We start from the raw sequence: 19,504 nt of genomic DNA, 5'->3' as shown, positions 1-19,504 counted from the left end.
TCAGCAGCATGCGTGTGTAGAGGGAGCGGTTAGAACGCAATTGAGTGAGAACTGTGTGATGCTTGGATTGGTTTCTTTTTTGTTGTGCCCCGCAAATGTACATTTAAAAATGTAACACTAGAGTCTTCAAGAAAACATTTCCATTTTTGGAGAACAAAATTTCACTTGCCCAGTCGGGCAGCCACAAAGCACATTCCACCAAATAGTTTTACAGTACTTGAACAAAAATGTGATCTCTGGTTAAAGATTGAATTTTAAAGTCAGTTTGAGTACTCAAGTACTCATGCCCATTCCTTGTGTGGACATGAAATTGTGTAAAGACGAACATTCTTTGACAAACTAAAGATTGGTTTCTAAAATGTTTTGGTGGGGTTTCAGGAATTGAGGTGTACATGGTAAAATTCAAAAAAAGGGACGCTAACAAGTCTTTATGAGAGTGTTTTGAAGCCTGGCCTCGGTTGCCTATGGTTTCTGTGGGTGTCATGGGAACTGAATAGAGTTCTCTTCCACCTGAGCAGAACGCTGATGTACAGGACCAGAGAGCTCTCAGCAGGACAGCAGGCCTAATCCACCACTACCAACCAATCAGCAAGCAGGGATCAGTCCAATCAGAACTCCATCAAAGGAGTTGGGAAGTCAGTCCTTGGTAGATAGTGGGGTTCACCTAGGTTAAAGATTCGGGGGGGCACCACATGATGCTCCTGTAGAGGGCATTTTAGCAGGGTAGGAGGAGTTGGGTGGTTTGATTCTCTGACTGTGGAAGTAGTAAAACCAGCAAGAGCCATTTGTTAGATAACGCTAATCAGTGGGCTCACTCATTAAATCAGCCGAGCATTCTTGGTTAGTGATGTTGGGCATTTCCATCGAAAAGGACCAATAAGCACGAACATGTGAAGTTCATAGGAGCATATTAAATTGGGTGGCAAATGAAAGCGAAGAGTCTATAATTTGGGGAAATGAAGGCATAGAACAGCAACAACAAAATGTGGGGCATAAGTAAAGGCTTTCTGGATAAACAGATGGAAAAGGGGTCTAAGAAAACATCTACCAGAAAGTCTTAAAGGTATTAGAAATACATTAAAACACAATAATGGTGAGGTAAAGACCCCTGCCAGCTAATATCAACGCATATTTAGTTTTGGAGAACTTGTTTACCTTCTGTAAGTTAAAGAATTTTTTCAGAATTCCGTTACGAAAAAACCCACAAAAGTAACAAGTAATGGTAGACCTACCAATTAGTTATAGTGATGCAACAACACTCCCCTTCTGGATACAGTCGCCCTAACGCCCTCCACCAGGCAGGGGACCAGACCACCTCCCCTAAAATGGTTCACTACCTCTACTGTCCACAATCCTCATCAGAACCTTCGTAGTCTGACCTCACCGTCAAGACAGCCAATGAGAGGGTCTGACAACCCTGTAATGGACAGACTGAAGCTCAAACACAGCATGATAGCTGATTTAATTCTCTAAGCTCCCACAATATTGTCCATTATCCAACAACAAGCACAGAAGCAGAGGCAGTTGGTAACTTCCACCTCTGAATATAGACTCAGAGACTAAATAGACAACCCATATGGGCACTGGAGTGATGAGAGTATTAAAATTGTTAGCTTTGGAGTTGTTCACACGTTTTACATGAACGCAACTGTGGGCTGGATCATTAAGAGCTCAGACACACCAATAGCTTTTGCTGGCCGAGAGTACTTTGTATCTCTGAATGTCATTTGAGAACCAAGTGTGCACGGATTTTACATGTAGAATGGCATGAAAATGTTTGGCAGTCAGACATCTACAGAGGTTGGTTCTTAAAAAAAACTATAGGCAGATGAACACTAGATCCACATTCGGTGCGATGTGTGCAAGCGTACATAATCCTGTAAGGAGGGCAAATTGAGGCAGATTGGTTGTGGACAACGTGCACTTGGCCTCCAGCAGGGTGAAGGGGTTAATGGCTTGGTCCCATTTTTGGGAGACAGCTGCTGTATGAGATTAAGCACAAATTAACATGAGCACTTCATATATCACACAGCGAGCTAACGTAGCCCTTCTGTGAGCCTGAGGAGGGGTGACCGTGGAGAGAGCATGTCCTAACTCCTACGCAACAGATTTTACGTATATCTCGGAATGATGTAAAGCCAATTCAATTGCACAAAATGTATTCATTTGTTTGACAGAATCATAAAAAGTCTATGATGAATGCTGCCAAATCTTCTTGTTCCACAATACAGCTGTAACTGTTGCCAAATGGATTAGTCGTCTTTGGTCTTAGTGTGTGCATGCACGTACGTGTACACGAGGATGGTGTGAAACGAGGGGTTATAAATATGCATAAATCTGATACAACCCTGCAATCAAAACAATCAAGTGTAATTACTGGATATCCGTTTTCTCCTCCAATAGAGCAAACCAAACAGTATTTGTCATGAGAAAATACATGAAGAACAACAGAAACACAGCCCAGACTCCCATCTTCTTCAACATCCAGACATTCAGGAAAGGAGAGGGTCTCCGGAGCTCAATGTCAGACCCAGGCATTTTAATCCAGATGATTTCTGGAGCAGCCACATAATGCAGGGTCTCACAGCCCAAGAAAACACAATAGTGGACAAGTCTCCTCTGTATCAAGCTAAAATAACTCCATTCTCTAGCATTCCACAGATGTTTTCCTTATTATGAGAGGGGGCGAGCCAAAGAAAAGGATAAGTGCAGTTCAAATCAATAGATTTGCATATTAAAAAGGAAAACCTCTGTCAGCACTTTAGTAAAGAGACATTAGCATGCAGAGACGTGACTAAGGATGAGGCTGGTATTCAAGAGTTCTGATACTCATTCAATATGGATGTGATTTGGTACTGAGGGATGCAGGCGTGACGATGATCATCAATGTCACATTACTCAAACGGATGACTAGATAAAGTGACAAACATCAGCAACAACAGTAATATAGAGATTTATTTCAGCAGAGATTCTTAAATCGTGACCAACGCCTTATAATAGCATTGAAAAACCTCCATTTGAAAGTAAATAACTGATGTGACCTTGTTAAAAAACTATTTCCCCTGCATGCTATGAAAATAATAAGAAAATGTAATCTGATTCTGCCCAGTTCTTCTTGGCATGGCTGATAAAGTGGCCACTTAATGAAAACAATCCACCTAGTTTAATTGGAACAGATGAAAGAATAAGATTGACGAGCTTGGCCATCTAGGTGGCATCACTGTCCAGAAGAAACCATCTGGCTAGTTAGCTGGAAGACCTAGATGGTGTTAAACACCCTTAGAGTTTCAGCACTTCACACACTGTGTGTTAACTAGGAACCCTTCCCCCATTCTTAGTACCAAAGCCTGAAGACCCAACGCTGACATTCTACCCTCTTCGGTAGGAGCCCATGAAACCAGGTCACTGTGTAATATCTCTATGGTTTGATGCTAAATTAGTGCAATGTAGCTTGCAAGTAAGCGATCTGTTAAATAAACATATGTTGCTCGCAGCACTAGAACACCCCAACTTGTTTACATTATGGACTTTTTAAATTAGTGGAGACTTTAAATTAAAGTTTCATTTGTATTAGTAGTAGTAAAGGGGATTTATTGTAGACATAACAGAAAGAGTACCCCAGCTCAGAAATGTGTGGCAATGCAGTGGATAGCTGAGCTATGATTTAAAATAAATCTCATCTAAGGAGTAAAAAAGTATTTGAGACAAAAACTGAGACTAAATTCTTCATCAGACTGTATATTAATCTGAAATTAACCAACTCATGCCTTAACATGGCGGTGCTAGCCGGCATGGTCAGACTCCCCTGAAGACTACAGGACCAGAACAAACAAGGGACACAAAGACAGAGGGGTACAGACCCAGACAGAGCCCGCTAAATCCCCCACCCATTGTCTGCAGTGATAGTGGGGGACAATACGGGACGACCTTGCGATGTGTGCTAACGCCAACAGCCCTAACTCCTACCCGAGCCATGCATCAGCCCTAATTCCTACCCGAGCCATGCATCAGCCCTAACTCCTACCCGAGCCATTCATCAGCCCTAATCCCAAAAACTGGGATGATGTCATCCCCCTCTCATCCGGACCATCAGAGCAACAAAGCGGAGAGGGATGGGGGGGGTTGAGAGAGAGAAAAAGAGAGAAAAAAAAGAGAGTCCCACATAAGGAGATGTTCTGATAGAGAAAGCAGCCAACAGCAGGAAATCAGATACCCTCTCCACACATTTGTGTCACAAATCAAAGGGCTTAGACAACACAACCTGCCCACCATGTGCTTTACTCTGGTAAGGTTTTCACAGAGCAGTTACAAAACTCTGAGCTGTTGACATCCATCAAACCCTAGCTCCTGTTCTCTCACCGTCAAAGAACAAAGCGGTATTGGTTGAGCAAATAGTGCCTTGGTTTAGTGAGGAAAGTTTACGTCACCTTTTCTAAACTTAAAGCAATCCGTTGTTATTGCCACCGGCATAAAGTTATCACCAACGCATACAAATCATTTCTGAGTAAAAAAATTGGAACCTCACATAAGCAGAATGGATAGTGTGTCAAAATAGTTTGTCCAATAAAAAAAAAGGTCAAACGGTGAGAGAGAACAGTCGAGCAGTCAGACAGGTCACTGTGGCCGGCCTCACAGACCCCGTGTCCAAAGCAAGACTCATTGGGGTCTATCCTTCACTGGGGAGCGGGAGAGGGTGACAGTCGGCTCAAAAGTTGCGCTGTTGCACTTTAGAATTTATGTGCTGCCCCTCTCCCCCATCTTCCCTACACAAAGGGACCCTCCCCCTTGTCCCCACCCACCAGGAATTTCTCAGGCATTGCTGGGGTCACCATGACAACTGGGTGCATAACAAAGCATTTATCTTAGGCATTCTTCCTTTCACAGAGGAGAGAGGGAACAACAGTCAAAGGAGAAAGGGGGAGAAAAGAAAGAGGCTGGAGGAGCTTGAAAGGACAGGGAGGGGGCAGTGGAGAGGTTGCGGCGGGGGTGAGAATCATGGATAGAAGAGGAGGATTGGATGACTGACGAATAAAATAGGGACAGAATCCAGGGGATAGGTGATGTTAGAGGAAATAGCAGATAGAGTAGGTGGACAAAGTGCTACATACATTCCAAGCAGGGATGTGACTAATGTTTTCTTGGGGGAGAACAGAGGTACGGAGAGAGATAAAGGCCCTTTACAGAAAAGTCAGCACAAACATACACACACCAACAGACTACATCATGGAAATTGTATGGCATATTGAGTGGTAGTATATGTAGGCCAAGGGTATTTCTGGGTATTAGCACGTTCTCAACTTTCTCTCCATTATCCATGTCCGCGTCGCCATGGGCTTCAAACACTAAGCAAAGGGCGAGAGGAAAACTGATCTCAGTGCTACCCTTGTGCAGCCATCCATACGTCAGCTAATACAGCCAGACCCTGTCCCCTGGCAGAGACCAGCCACAGAGAAAGTCCATCCACAGACAACAGCCCAGTCTTAATACACTGTCCTGTAATCACACAGACTGGGACAGCGCTGATTTAGATGTGATGGATGAGAGTGGCTTCCTTCCCCATTAAAATTCCACTCTTGTCCTGTTGTGCGGTGGATGGTGACAGTGGGAAAATGAACGCCTTACAAAACAACATTCAATCACACAGAATATGGACTGCCTGGGCCTGGCTGTGTGGGAGTTGGGAGAACTGTCTCACATTCAAATCAGAGATTTGAACATTTAAAACAAGCTGCCCATTGTAGATTCACTTAGTCTTCTTAAGACGGGCTTAATTCAAAGAGAACCAATGTAACGTTATGCTATGTTTACAAGGTCTCAAAATATTTGCATATGTGTAATTGTCTTGAAATAAGATTTGTGAGCAATAATCACAAAGCAACGCAAAGCACTATGGAACATGAATCTCAGTCCTAATTCAGATCAAATTTCTTAAACTTTACCTTAATCCTTGTGGAACTGATTAACATGCAGTCTGATGGCGTAAGGAGTTGACTAAGGGAGGTAATGAGAACAGTCAGGAGGTCAGGGGTTAACTGTGATGGTTCAGAGGGGTTGGTGAGAGGAGACAGGAGAGGAGTTTCCCTATGGAGAATCCCTAGTATACTGACTACTGATGATCTAACCAGTGACAGTACCTCCTGGCCAGAGACCACTTAGGTAGACGACATAGCATGCCTGCTACTATTAGCATGTCATCTGTGAGCTACTGCATGTCCTGCCATGGGCTGAGGCAAATCAAGCTCCATGTTCAGTCAGAGGGGACGGCTTGACCATTTAACCTCAGTGCTGATAAATATAACTGTGGGCATGTGCAGTATTCTGACTAATAAGGCTTCATCGAATTTCAAAGGAACAAACATGACAAGGTAAATACCATGGTGTTCATTCTAGAACAATCTTCAGGTAAGTAGACTGAGGGAGATTATTCCATCAAAGGATGAGAGGAAGGAGGATAAATCCCCAGCATCAAAAGCACACACATTAATGCGAGCTCACACACACAGGATGCAGCATTAGATCAGCAGTATGTCAACGCTGGAGCAACAGAGCCCAGGTTCCACATCAATTACTAATCCCACTGTCTGGTACTGGCCTCCCAGCACAGTCAGAAACGTCTTGGCTGGGCTGATCTGGTGTCAGTTATGTTCATCAGCTCAGGAGGGAGAAGACAGATCTAACAATCCTCACAAATCTGTAATCAGCTGTATTTACAACCATAATCTGGGCTGCAGAAATTCATTCAGAAATGTCTACTCCCATGGCCAGTGATATGGAACGTCTAACCCAGCATATTAGCCGGGGTATCCCTCATACCCGTGTTAATTTGCAGGGCCTACAACCAGTGCACCATGGCAGGAAAGCTGGCTCCCTAATTGGCTAAGCAAAGGATTAATCAAAAGTATAATTGCCAGGGCTGCTATGAGAGCAGCTACAGAGAGTGCAATATGGACCCACCATGCCAATCACAGGCTATTCAACACTGCACCACTCCAATGAAAGTCATTGTGAAACAGTACACATAGGTATCGCTCTTATTGAACCTTTTTCAGACCTTTTGATGTTCCTCTTAACATGAATATCTAGATACAGTAATAATATTTACCTGATTTGGTGCACCTTAACAGTGTAATTGCTGTGGTTGAAGTGATATGATCTGTTGTATTTCATCACAGACTAGCTGAGGCTAATGGAATCATCCATCATATGGCATCCACTCATAAATCAGAAAGCATAGGGAAGATAATGGGAGGATGTTAAGTCGTCAAGGGAAGATCTCTCAGCATTGGGGCAAACATTTATTCTACAGGCAGGCACCCTCTCCATCTCCTCTCTCTTTATTTACCTTTCTCATTACATCTGCATCTTCATGTTCTATCCATCTCACACCAACATGATTTTCGTTTGCTCTCTATTTTACCCACCTCCCTCTCCCTCTTTCTCTCACCCGCAGGGGTACTGACACAGATACCCCAGCAGGTGCGGGACGCGGAGACAAGCCATCCGTCTAATTGGTCCTTGGTAGAGTCACAGCTGTTGCCCCCAACCAGGGCCTAGCATGATCTCCTCGCGCCTTCCTCAAATCGACCACTCACCATTGTCTCCCAGAAAGACAGAGAGCTCTCTCATCTGTCATTAGGGACCTCCTCCTTTAAAGAGGCTTCAGGGAGGAGGAGGAGAAGTAAAAACACACCAAAAAAACGAAGCGGCGCTCCAATACATTGTAATGATTACTACCCATGCTGACCATCTAGTATCTGGCAGTCACAATCAACTCAGCCAGCCCAGCACTGTGTCTATTGGCTGATATATGAGAGGGTCAGATATTAACACACCACCTCAGAGCAAAGATAAAAATAGGACAGTTTTAATCCTTCTGGTTAAACGTATTTTACCTAGTTAAATATGGACGCTTTGATGTCAAATCCCTGACTGAAATGCAGTGTCACATTTAGAAGGTGCTGTTTGTACATCTCTTTAAATGAGACCCAAGGTCATGAAGGAACCAGCTCTGCACTCTGACTCACACCGTGTCACAAATCTGTTTCTGCAGCAATTTAAGTTCAGTCACATGTTTGGAGCAAATAAAATGCTCTGTAAATTGTGCTGACAGTTGAAATGACGGGTGCCTTATGCAGACTCAATTAAAGAGAAACAAGAGGTTAGAGTAGACAACACAGCTCACTGGTTTTCATGAGCTGGCTACTACAACTCTCCAAATGTAAAAGCTATTTGTTTGGTGCTACACAAGACACCTTTATCTTTCAGTGTGTCTAAAATGAATCTAAGTTAATTACATGCCTGGGTCCAAAGTGTCTTCACAATGATGGCATAGTCCATCACGGCTTAAAACATGACATATACACCATACCTTATAGCCAAATATCCTGACAATCTGGCATGTGATACAAAATAAATATGGTCAAATGAATCCTTGTTTTACCCTCAGTTTGAAATCAACTGTCATCATCGTGCGAATATATAGATTAAAAAAAACATCCATAATTGAATTAAATATTGTGTGCTAGCTGACAATGGGGGTTTTAAGTTGGGAAATAATGGAAAATGATCCAGACCCACTGGAGTGTATTTCCCACAGGAGCAGGCTAACTGGCTGCAGACATGCAGATAAACTGCTATTTAAATTCACATTGATCTACATCAGGCCTGGGTACAGCCTGCTCTTTAACAAGATGACAAACACTAGAACAGAAAAACAAACCCCAAGAAGCTAAAAAGCACAATCTAGTCTAGAGAGGACTTCTCTCTCCAAATGAAACATAAGGCTTGAGGAGGCACACTAAGATCCGGACCTGAATGTTAATTCTAATTTATGATTAATATTGAAATAATGAAGTTGTAAATTTGAAACACTGCAGCAGAGGCCATACATAAAACAGTTTGTATGGCATTCACAGTATTCAACACCATCTGTGTAAATTTTTTAAAATCTTTGGTATTATAATGTTGAACATTTTCCAGTGAGGAACATAAATAGGAACAATCTAAAGAATGAGGAAGAACAAAAGCCTTCACTGTGCTCAACATTAACATATCAGAAAAGGGCCTATGTATTAAAAAACAATTGAGGAGAGGTTGGTCTTACCGGAGACAGATATCCTCATGGAGGCCTCCAGGGGCCTGTTGTTGTCGAGGGCCTGGCTGAGGCGTATCTCCCCAGTGCTCTGGTTCAGGATGACCAGGTTCAGCTCATTACCAGCCTCAAAGCTGTACTGGAGCTGGTCCGAGGCATCTGGGTCATGGGCAGGGATCCGCCCGATAACCCCTGTGGGGAAGCTACTGGACTTGTCAGTGACATAGTTATTGAATATGATCTGGAAATTTTTCAGCACTGGTACGTTGTCGTTCTTGTCAACCAGCTTGACGTGCACGGTGGCACGGCTGACCAGTGGGGCGGAGGTGGCCTGGACCACGATGACATACTCCGACTGCGTCTCATAGTCGAGATCTGTCAGAACGGTTAGTTCTCCTGAGAAGATATCCAGCTGGAACACCTCTGGGATGTTTCCCTCTACTATCTGGTACATGATCTGGGCGTTGCTCCCCTCGTCTGGGTCTGAGGCAGATATGTGTGCCACTACCAGGCCTATTGGGCTGTTCTCCTCTACAAAGATGTCAAACTCATCTTTCTCAAACACGGGAGGGTTGTCGTTCACGTCTAAGATGGTCACCTGAATGTCCACGGACTTCTTGAGAGCAGGAACACCTTTATCCACAGCAAAGGCCTGCAGGTTGTAGATAGGCATGTTCTCACGGTCCAGGCGACGCAGCGTTCGCACAATACCAGAGGTGGACTCAATTATGAAGTCTCCATCACCATCCTCTCCCCCCTGGAACGTATAGAAGACACGTCCATTGAGGCCAGAGTCTCGGTCAGTGGCAGAGACCTGGACCACGCTGGTAAACACTGGCACGTCCTCCATCACAGAGCCTAGGTAGTGGTCTCTGAGGAACCGAGGCGAGTTGTCATTCACATCATTCACCAGGATCTCCAGGTAGGTGGTGTCAGACTTCTGTGGGATGCCGTTGTCCCGGGCCGTGATGGCTAACGTGTAGGACACCTGGTCTTCATAGTCCAGCTCCATCTGGGTGGTGACAGCGCCTGTGTCTGAGTCGATGTCGAACTGGGGGATGCTGTCATCCATAAAGTAAGTTATGCGTGCGTTCTCCCCGGTATCCTCATCTGTAGCACTGATCACCACAACAGTGGTGCCAACAGGTCTGTCCTCATTGATGTTGACGGTGTAATGGGAGCTCTGAAACACGGGCCGGTGGGTATTGGCGTCGGTGACATTGACGAACACCTGGGCGGTATCGAAGCGTGTGCCGTCAGACGCGGTGACACTCAGGACGTATTGGCGCTCCAGTTTGTAGTCGAGGGGCAGGGCCAGGGTGACGAGGCCCCCTCCACTCTGGCTGGTGATGGAAAACCTGTTTCTGGTGTTCCCACTGGAGATCTGATACGTCACCACACTGTTGATATCCTGGTCCACCGCAGAAACCGTCACCACGCTTGTGCCCACGACAGCATCCTCATTGAGGCGCATGTAATATGATCTCTGGGTGAACTCTGGGTTGTTATCGTTGACGTCAAGGATGGTCATGCTAACGCTAGCTGAGGAGGACATCACCGGGTGGCCATGATCACGGGCCTCCACCCCAAAGTTGTAGAAGTCCACGCTCTCCCTGTCCAGCCCAGCAGCTACCACTATCCAACCACTGCTGTTGTTGATGGAAAAGGGTAAGTTGGGCGTGGTTTCAATAAGGCAGTACTCCAGCCTGGAGTTGTCACCGGAGTCTGCGTCAACGGCCTGGATGTGAATGATGGAGTAACCCACCGGCACGTTCTCTAGCACAGTGGCCTGGAAGGGGGTGCTGACGAAAATGGGGGCGTTATCATTGACATCCACCACCTGCACCGTTACCAGGCCGCTGATGTTGGAGAGAGGCGGGCGTCCCCCGTCCTGAGCACGGATGCGTATGGTGTATTCCTTGTTAGCCTCGTAGTCCAACTGACTGACCAGGTCCATCTTGCCTGTCTGGGCGTCAATGTAAAACTGGCCCCTGGTGTTGCCACTCATGATGCTGAAGTGAACCATGGCGTTACTTCCTCTGTCCTGGTCTGTGGCAGTCACCTGCAGGATCTCTGTGTTGGGTGCCATATCCTCCGGAACCTGCACCACATATCGCTTTTCACTAAACTGGGGCGCATTATCATTGTCATCCTCCACAATAATGTGAACTGTTGCCGTAGCGCTGCGGGTGCTGGGGTCGCGACCCTGGTCGTTGGCCTCTACCAACAGCATGTAGGCCTCCACCATCTCTCTATCCACCGGGCCCTTTGTGCGGATCACCCCTGACCTGGGGTCAATCTCAAACACATCGTTGGAGCCGTTGCTGTTGAGGACACGGTAGAGGATGTTACCATTTACCGGGGCGTCCCCATCCGTGGCCCTGACGGTCAGCACCTCGTAGCCTATCTCTAGGTTCTCCCTGACCCTCTCCTTATAGTCCTGTTGCTCAAAGACGGGGTCATGGTCATTAGTGTCACTCACTGTGATGGTGAGGGTGGCCATGGCCGTACGTCGGGGCGTGCCGTGGTCAACAGCATTCACACGGAACACATGGGTGTCCTTCTGCTCTCTATCGAGCACCTCCACAGTGGAGACAGCTCCATTGACTGGGTCCACAGAAAATAGGTTGTTAGAGCGGCTATCAAACAGGGCCTCTATGAAGTACTCCAGCCTGCCTGCCTCCCCCTCATCAGAATCTACTGCCTTTAAAACAACTACAGGAGTTCCAGCTGGCTTATTCTCTGCCACAGACACATGGTACATAGGAGGCTGAAACTGGGGACTACTGTTGACAGCCCTCTTCCTCCTGCTCACTATGCCCGACTCAGACTGGGCAGCCTGCTGTAGTAACTTCCCCAAGTGGCCCTGCTTGAAAGAACCTTGACCCACCCGCCAGTGGACTGAAATGCTGTTCACTTTAGCTTCCCTCTCATCTCCTGTGTATTGGTTACAATGTAAGTCTAGCTCAAGGAGTGTGTCGTGTTTCAAACACAGGGTCTTGGACACAAACAACTGCCCCTCCGAAAAGTAGAAGTCCGAACTACTAGTCACCTTGCAGTGCATACTGCTGTGTGTCCGGGATGCGGGTAGTAGATCCCATACCCGGAGGAGCGCAGTACCAGCCTCGTAGCATTCTAACTGATGATTATGGGCCTTAAACAAACTGATGATCTCCAAGTCCCATTGAGATTTCATTTTGTGTTTACTTGAACAGTTCCTGCCGTGAACATGCACATCATACTGGCTCGTGAGGAGGTGCCTGGACCCTGGGCCACTGTTCACGCAGTCAACAACAGTGTACACGGTGAAAGGGTTGGAGCTGAGCGAGACACAATTTAAACGACCCGAAATGAACACAATGCGCGCGGACGCATCAGTTTCAATAAAAGTCTTTGAGAATTTAGGAGCGATTACCTGATCCAAGGTGCATGCCCCGCTCTGTTCCACACTTGCTATCACCGTCCCCGGCTCTGCATTCTCACTGATGTGTGTACTGTAGCAATCCGACAGGGAAATTATTTCAAACCAGCCGAAAAGAATAAACACCAAATCCCACTTAATGACGGGCATTGCTCCTCGATAATGTTAAACCAGGTTTGAACGTAATTACTGCCGCCTTCCCTTAAACTTTCCGTCTAGTCGTTCCCTTTTGTTGCAGCGTATCCATGCTCTCACTACTCCAGAGTAGCTAATCCAATTGAATCCGGAGAGAAATCGCAGTCACCTAGCCAAAGCTTCTCATCACCCAAACACGCCGAACCTACAACTCCACACCGTTCGCGTGAATTAATAAAATGGCTCCTACTACCCCTTATGCTTGAGGCTTCTCATTATCATAAATCTATTTCAGTGTGCGAGAGAAAGAGGGGGAGAGAGAGAGTGTGTGTAGTAAGAGACGTTCTCCCAGGGGCCACACTGAGTTGTAAAGAAAGATGACCGGCCTCTGTTTGGTCCCCCTTGTGGAAGACACATCTAGCTGTTTACACAGTGTTTTTGCAAAGTAGCAGTACATTGATTGTTGATAAGCCTAAACAAATGCTGTCACTATTTAAATAACACCATAAGGTTAAACGTGTGAGATTCGTACAGTTCTCATCCCCCCTACACAACCCCAGGTACAGAAAGTGTAATGTTTCCCTACGCTTATACATACCTGTCTAATACAAAAGCGATCTTACCTTATAGATATCAGGCCTATATGAAAAGTAATGATTCATGCTATTCTCTAGTCCTATGTGGGTATCGAAATGCTTTTCTCAAATATGAGGTTAAATGGAGTAAATGGCAGTACAGTGAGCAGGGGTATATCTTGTAATGTTTCATGTAAACACCATGTAGCAGATGCTGCAGACATGCTGGTACCTCATGTGGGAGAGGGGTCATGCCAAAGGCATCTTAATCATCATCTTCTTTGAAAGCAGAGGCATTATGTGCCTCTTACACAGACATGAGGAAGTATTGAGCAGCTGTGAAAGTAAATAGGCTACTCCTAGTCATTCTTTAGACTGCTATTGATCTTGTTTGTAGAATCGTTTTTTTTGTTGTTGCTGAGGGTGAACTAGGTAACTGCCAAAATAAAGGAAACATCTAAGTAAATGAGGGATACAAAATATTGAACGCAGGTGCTTCCACACAGGTGGGATTCTTGAGTTAATTATGCAATTAATATCCCAGCACTTAGGGTCGTGTATAAAGTAGCTGGGAAGGCCATTATTTTGACTACCATGGCTATGCCCCCCCCCCCCCCCCCCCCCCCCCCCCCCATAGCATGACAATAGCCCCATCCACAGGGCACAAGTGGCCACTGAATGGTTTAATGGGCATGAAAATGTAAACCAAATGCGATGGCAGTCTGTCACTAGTTCAACAATTATGGGAGAGTGTTGGAACAGAGCCTGAGACAGCATTCTCCACCACCATCAACAAAACACCAAATTATGGAATTTCTCATGGAAGAATGGTGTTGGTTTGTTGTGGCCCAACACATTAGGACACGGTTTCCTTTATTGTGGAAGTTACCTGTACATTCACTTTCCTGCCACCTGCTGGTACATGTGCATTACTGCAGACAGCAATCAGACCAATTAATCAAGTCCTAACTTCTGGCTACTTAGGTAACAATTGAGACAAAACAAGTTTAGGCTGGAACTCATCTTTCAATTGAAGTCCACAGATCTCTTTTACAGTAATCCTACTGTAAGCATTAAACAGTAAGTCTTGACCCAGCAACCTAGCACTGTGAAAGTGATCGGTTCAGTTTACATTGTGCACTTACATTCACATATGGTCAAAGGTACCTGTGGAGACTGCAACAGTGTACAATATTGAGAAGGCACATACAGGTAGACCTAGTACAGGAAGAGATCACCTGGAGTAACAATAATAAATGCCATTTAGCAGATGCTTTTATCCAAAGCGACTTAGTCATGCGCGCTTACATTTTACGTTTGGCTGGTCCCAGGAATCGAACCCACTATCCTGGCATTGCAAGTGCCATGCTCTACCAACCGAGTAACAGAAGACCAGAAAGTGATAAGTGCATGTGTACATTTACTGATGTGAGGGAATATAACACATGCAGTGTGTGGAGCTGAACTGCTGTGCCCAGGGCCCTGATGTCACTAATAATAAGCTGAAGCTGGCCATCACTGTCACAGCACAGTAACATTTTCCCATTGGTCATCTCTAGATAACTGGTTTAATTAAATCACAATCTTTAGATAGCCCAAGAACAAGTCTGGACCAAAGTTTCAACCTTGTGAGTGATGGACATGATGCAGAAAAGAAGCAAAAGTGAAAATATTACAATAAATAGTTTTTTACTGTTTTTATTGTTGCTGGAGGCTCTAATACAATATGAATCATTAGCTTTACAAAATAAAAACAAAATACAACAAAAAAGATTCCCTCCAAAACGGAAACGGTCAAAAGCTTCCTTCAAGACGCAAAAAGACAAAACTGTGACCCCCAACATAGACCAAGTGAAAGGGAGAAAGAGAGAGACAGAGAGGTATGCAAATCGTCACGTTATACACAGTGTAAGAGGGGGACTTAATGACATGGGTATACACAGTGAATTTAACAGTCCCTCCCCATGTTTTAGAGGTCTACAGCTCCATCCCGGGATCCAATGCTTTCAGACTCACAACGCATGCGGGTAAGAGTGGGACGAAGGTCAAACCATTGACCAATCCTTACAATACATAATATCTAGGGCCACCCTCTCTCATTCCGTTTGCCATTACATCACCCAGAAAAATGACAGTTATATTGACAGTTATATTTCGAGAAAGGTGATGGCACAGACACTTTGATATAATGGGTACAAGAAAGAAAACATTGGTGGAAATGAATGACGATTTGTTAGCCCAGCCAAGCCTAGCTACAGTACAGTCCATCTGGCTCTGTCCCCTAACCAGAGGATAGGAGAGGAGCTGATGTCACTCATTCAAAACAGACCCAGCTGTGACAGAGCTATAGGGATTATAAACATTGCGGTAAAACTGTAAGATTATCATTAACCTTAAGAATACTATCATAATATTCATAACATGAGAGAGAGAGAGAAAGAGACAGGGTGGGTGAATGGCTTGATAGCGAATGAGATGCCTCGAAACAATGCATGAAATAAAACAAAAACACAAAAAGCGAAGCATTTTCTCCTTTTGGTTTTTCCACGAATGAACAAGAGTGCAGCACTGAAATAGGCATGGAAGGAGAGACACACAAACAGAAAAAAGATGGTTGGAGTAAGGTGGAGAAAGTGCAAGGGGAACAGAGAGGAAAATAAAAGAAAAAATAGCATCTCTAGCTTTGCTGTTTGCGTTTAAGCGCCTCCATCAGGTCGTTCTTCAGAGCCTCCTGCTTTGACTTGTCAGCCAGGGTCTGAACACTCCTGTCAGGGAAGAGAGGGAGTGAGAGATTAAATATACACTAGAATCCAAATCAAGCTGTAACACCGACTCCCCTAAGCACTCCTGTAGATATTTTTGATAAATAACCTAAGCAATATGATAAAAGCTTCACTCAGCCCCACAGAAGCTAAGGTGAAGCAAGTACCATACATTTTACATTTGAGTCATTTTAGCAGACGCTCTTATCCAGAGCGACTTACAGTAGTGAATGCATACATTTCATACATTTTTCTCATTTTTTCCCCCTCCGTACTGGCCCCCCGTGGGAGTCGAACCCACAACCCTGGCGTTGCAAACACCATGCTCTACCAACTGAGTCACAGGGAAGACCATAAAACATTCCAATAGTTTCAGATATACAGGAGTGCCAAGGGAATAGGGGCCTATTTGGAACTCAAAAATTAATAGATGCAGTAAAAGTGAATTTGTGAGAAAGCAAATAAGATGGGTAGAGAGGGAAAATAGGTAGAGAGAGAAAATTCATGTTTTAAACAACAAGTTGTGAGGATATCACATTGTCTCCAACTCTCTCTCACTGTAGAGAGAAGATGGCTGGGTTCACACTCCAAACACTGCCTGTCTAGGTGCAATCAACATTAAATCAGGTAAGGTAAGTCAGGTAAGTTTATCATCTAGGACTCTTCCTCATGCAGTTTATTGGCACGGCTGGCTTAGCTGAAAAACGCTCCTTGAGAAACAATGTCAGCGTGCTGCAACTTTCTGGGAAACCACTCCATCACACATGCAAGTGTGCACACACACACACATTTATCCAATGCCACAGCCTGTTGTCCCATGCCAGACGATACCTCTGGCCTTAGTCAATGAAGATCTGGCGCTGGGTAAGGACCTGAGACAGCTCCTTCTGGAGCTGCCGGTACTTTTGGTTATCAGGCAGAGAGTCAATAGATCTGGACCACAGTGGAGAGGGGGAGAGGAGAGAAGGAGGAGAGGGACAGGTAGACAGACAAATGAGGGACGAGTGGGCATAGAGAAGAGATAGGACAGGGGAAGGAGGAGGGAAATGGAAGCAAATAAACAAGGTTGAAAAATGTAGAACTGAAAAACAGACAATGACATGGAAGCAGATAACACAATATGGCAGAGAAAATTAGGGAAAATCCCAGTCAACAGATGAGCTGTAGTAGCCAAGGTTAAAACAGGAGTATGGCTGAAAGAGGCCTAACTAGAAATGCATTAGGAGACTGCAGGACCCCATTACTACCCGTCTTTGACGTGGATCTCAGGTGTGCTGAGACTTGGAGCATCTGCAGCAGAATAGAATGACTTTATATCAATGTGACAAGTATGTGTGTCCGCACTCACGTACCTTAAACCATTGACGATGTCCTTGGTCTTCCCAAAGTAGATCTCGTTGAGAGTGGAGCGAATCTTATTCTCCATATCCTGAGGTTAGAAAAATTAATTTACATAACACTAATCTTGTGATATCCGTATCAATAGATAGTGCCTTCAGAAGGTTTTTATACTCCTTGACCTATTGCACATTTTGTTATAACAGCCTGAATTCAAAATTGATTATTTTTGATCACCCATCAGCACACAATACCCCATAACGACAAAGTGAAAACATGTTTTATGATTTGTTGCTAATTTATACAGTTACAGTGGTTCACATGGATTCCAAAGCTGAAATAATGCTAAAGTAACCCCATGTAAACCAAGTAATACAGTAATATAATTTCTCACACATTGAAAATGAAATACAGATATCTAATTCACATAAGTATTCACACCCCTTAGTCAATACTTTGTAGAAGCACCTTTGATGGCGATTACAACTTTCATCATGGATATGTCTATCAGGGTTGCACATCTGGATGTGGGGATTTTCTCCTATTTTTCCTTGTAGATTTTCTCAAGCTCTGTTAAATTAGATCGGATTCAAGTTTGGACTTTGGTTGGGCCACTCAAGGACTTTCACATTCTTGTTCTGAAGCCATTCCAGTATTGCTTTGACTGTCCTTACCAGTCTCCCAGTCCCTGCCTCTGAAAAGCATCCCCATAGCATGATGCTGCCACCACCAAGCTTCATGGTAGGGATAGTGTTAGATGGGTGATGAGCTGTGCCTGGTTTTCTGCGACAGAGCACTTTGCATTCAGGCCAAAGAGTCCAATTTTTGTCTCATCAGACCAATGTTTTGCCTGTGATCCGAGTCTTTCACATGTCTTTTTGCGAACTCCAGGCGTGCTGTCATGTGCCATTTTCTTAGGAGTGGCATCCGTCTGGCCACTCTCCCATAAACCCCAGATTGGTGAAGTGCCTTAGAGACTTGTTCTTCTGGCAGGTTCTCCCATCTCAGCCAAGGAACTCTGTTGTTCTGTCAGAGTGGTCATTGGGTTCTTGGTCACCTCCCTGCCCGGTTGCTCAGTTTGGTAGGACGGCCACCTCTAGGCAGAGTCTGGGTAGTTCCATATTTTATTGCATTTCCCAAAACATCATTTTTTTTGCAATTCTCGAAATTGTTCTATACCCTTCCCCCAGATATATGCTTCATCACAATCTGAGATCTATGGACAGTTCATTTGACTTCATAGTAAAGCTTCTGCTCTGACATGCAGTGTCAAGTGTGGGACCTTATATAGACAGGTGTTTCTTTCTAAATAATGTCCAAACAATTAAATTGGCCACAGGTGGACTCCAATGAAGTTGAAGTGACATCTCAAGGATGATGAAAAGAAATTGAGCTCAATTTGGAGTGTCATAGCAAAAGGGTGTGAATACTTGTGTAAATGATACTGTATAGAAAATGAAATACAGAAGTATGTCAGTGAGAGTGTGCATAACGGCATGCATATAGTAGGTGTAGTTCTACCCACCTCCACCAGGCGGCCGATGTTGGCAATATGTGGGGAAGACTCTCCAACTGTCTCGTCTTTCTCCATCTGGAAGAAGAGAGAGATGAGGGTATTGTACAGTCCAACAGTGGAGATAAGTTGCAACAAGTAAACCAAGAGAGATTACAAAACAAGACAGATTACGAGAGCATGTACACACACACACAGAGACAACGCCGTACCCCCCCCCCCCCCCCCCACACACACACACACACCCAGTTGTATGCAAGTACCTGTCTTGTCAGACTGCCACCCAGGTTCATGGTTCCAGACCCGGCCTTGGTCGTCTGGAGCCACAGCATGACGGTGGAGGTGAGTTTGTAGTGAGCGGTCCGTCCGCTGGACTTCTCCTGCACCTCCACCACATGGATGGAGTCCCAGCAGCCTTTGATCTTCTTGGAGCCGTCTCCAGCCTTCTTGATGAGGATGACCCCAGCAAAGCCATGATCCAAGTCCCACAGATACACAGACGATACGCCACCCTCAAAGTACCTGACAAACACAGTATTTTTTTATTTATTTAACCTATTTAAAATAGGCAATTCAGTTAAGAACAAATTCTTATTTACAATGACGGTCTAGGAACAGTGGGTTAACTGCCTTGTTCAGGGGCAGAACGACAGATTTTTACCTTGTCAG

General features: G+C 44.9%; 2 protein-coding genes across 7 annotated transcripts in view; both read right to left on the bottom strand.

The window, feature by feature from the left end:
• Nucleotides 1-12,999, bottom strand: part of LOC106583093 (cadherin EGF LAG seven-pass G-type receptor 2) — a 92,165-nt gene extending 79,166 nt beyond the window's left edge. For 4 of the 5 annotated variants that reach the window (XM_045705215.2, XM_014166900.3, XM_082967464.1 and 1 more), the window contains exon 1: nt 9,104-12,999. In XM_045705215.2, coding sequence (XP_045561171.2) covers nt 9,104-12,662 — 3,559 coding nt within the window. In that variant the 5' untranslated portion in view covers nt 12,663-12,999. The remainder of the gene's footprint in view (nt 1-9,103) is intronic. The other variant, XM_082967465.1, reaches the window with a different exon arrangement.
• Nucleotides 13,000-14,904: 1,905 nt separating this feature from the next.
• The window catches only part of LOC106583096 (F-actin-capping protein subunit beta), a 29,513-nt gene continuing 24,913 nt past the window's right edge, over nt 14,905-19,504 (bottom strand). Inside the window, exons 5-9 of one of the 2 annotated variants that reach the window (XM_014166911.3) lie at nt 19,099-19,357; nt 18,848-18,913; nt 17,337-17,413; nt 16,816-16,917; nt 14,905-15,987 (exon numbers count right to left, since the gene is read on the bottom strand). In XM_014166911.3, the coding sequence (XP_014022386.1) occupies nt 16,824-16,917; nt 17,337-17,413; nt 18,848-18,913; nt 19,099-19,357 (496 nt within the window). In that variant the 3' untranslated portion in view covers nt 14,905-15,987; nt 16,816-16,823. The remainder of the gene's footprint in view (nt 15,988-16,815; nt 16,918-17,336; nt 17,414-18,847; nt 18,914-19,098; nt 19,358-19,504) is intronic. The other variant, XM_014166912.3, reaches the window with a different exon arrangement.

Source organism: Salmo salar, chromosome 22 (genome assembly GCF_965601325.2).
Source record: "Salmo salar chromosome 22, fSalSal1, whole genome shotgun sequence".
Classification (NCBI taxonomy): Eukaryota; Metazoa; Chordata; class Actinopteri; order Salmoniformes; family Salmonidae; genus Salmo; species Salmo salar.
Note: the sequence above shows the minus strand (reverse complement) of the source record. Positions and strands in the feature narration are given on the sequence as shown.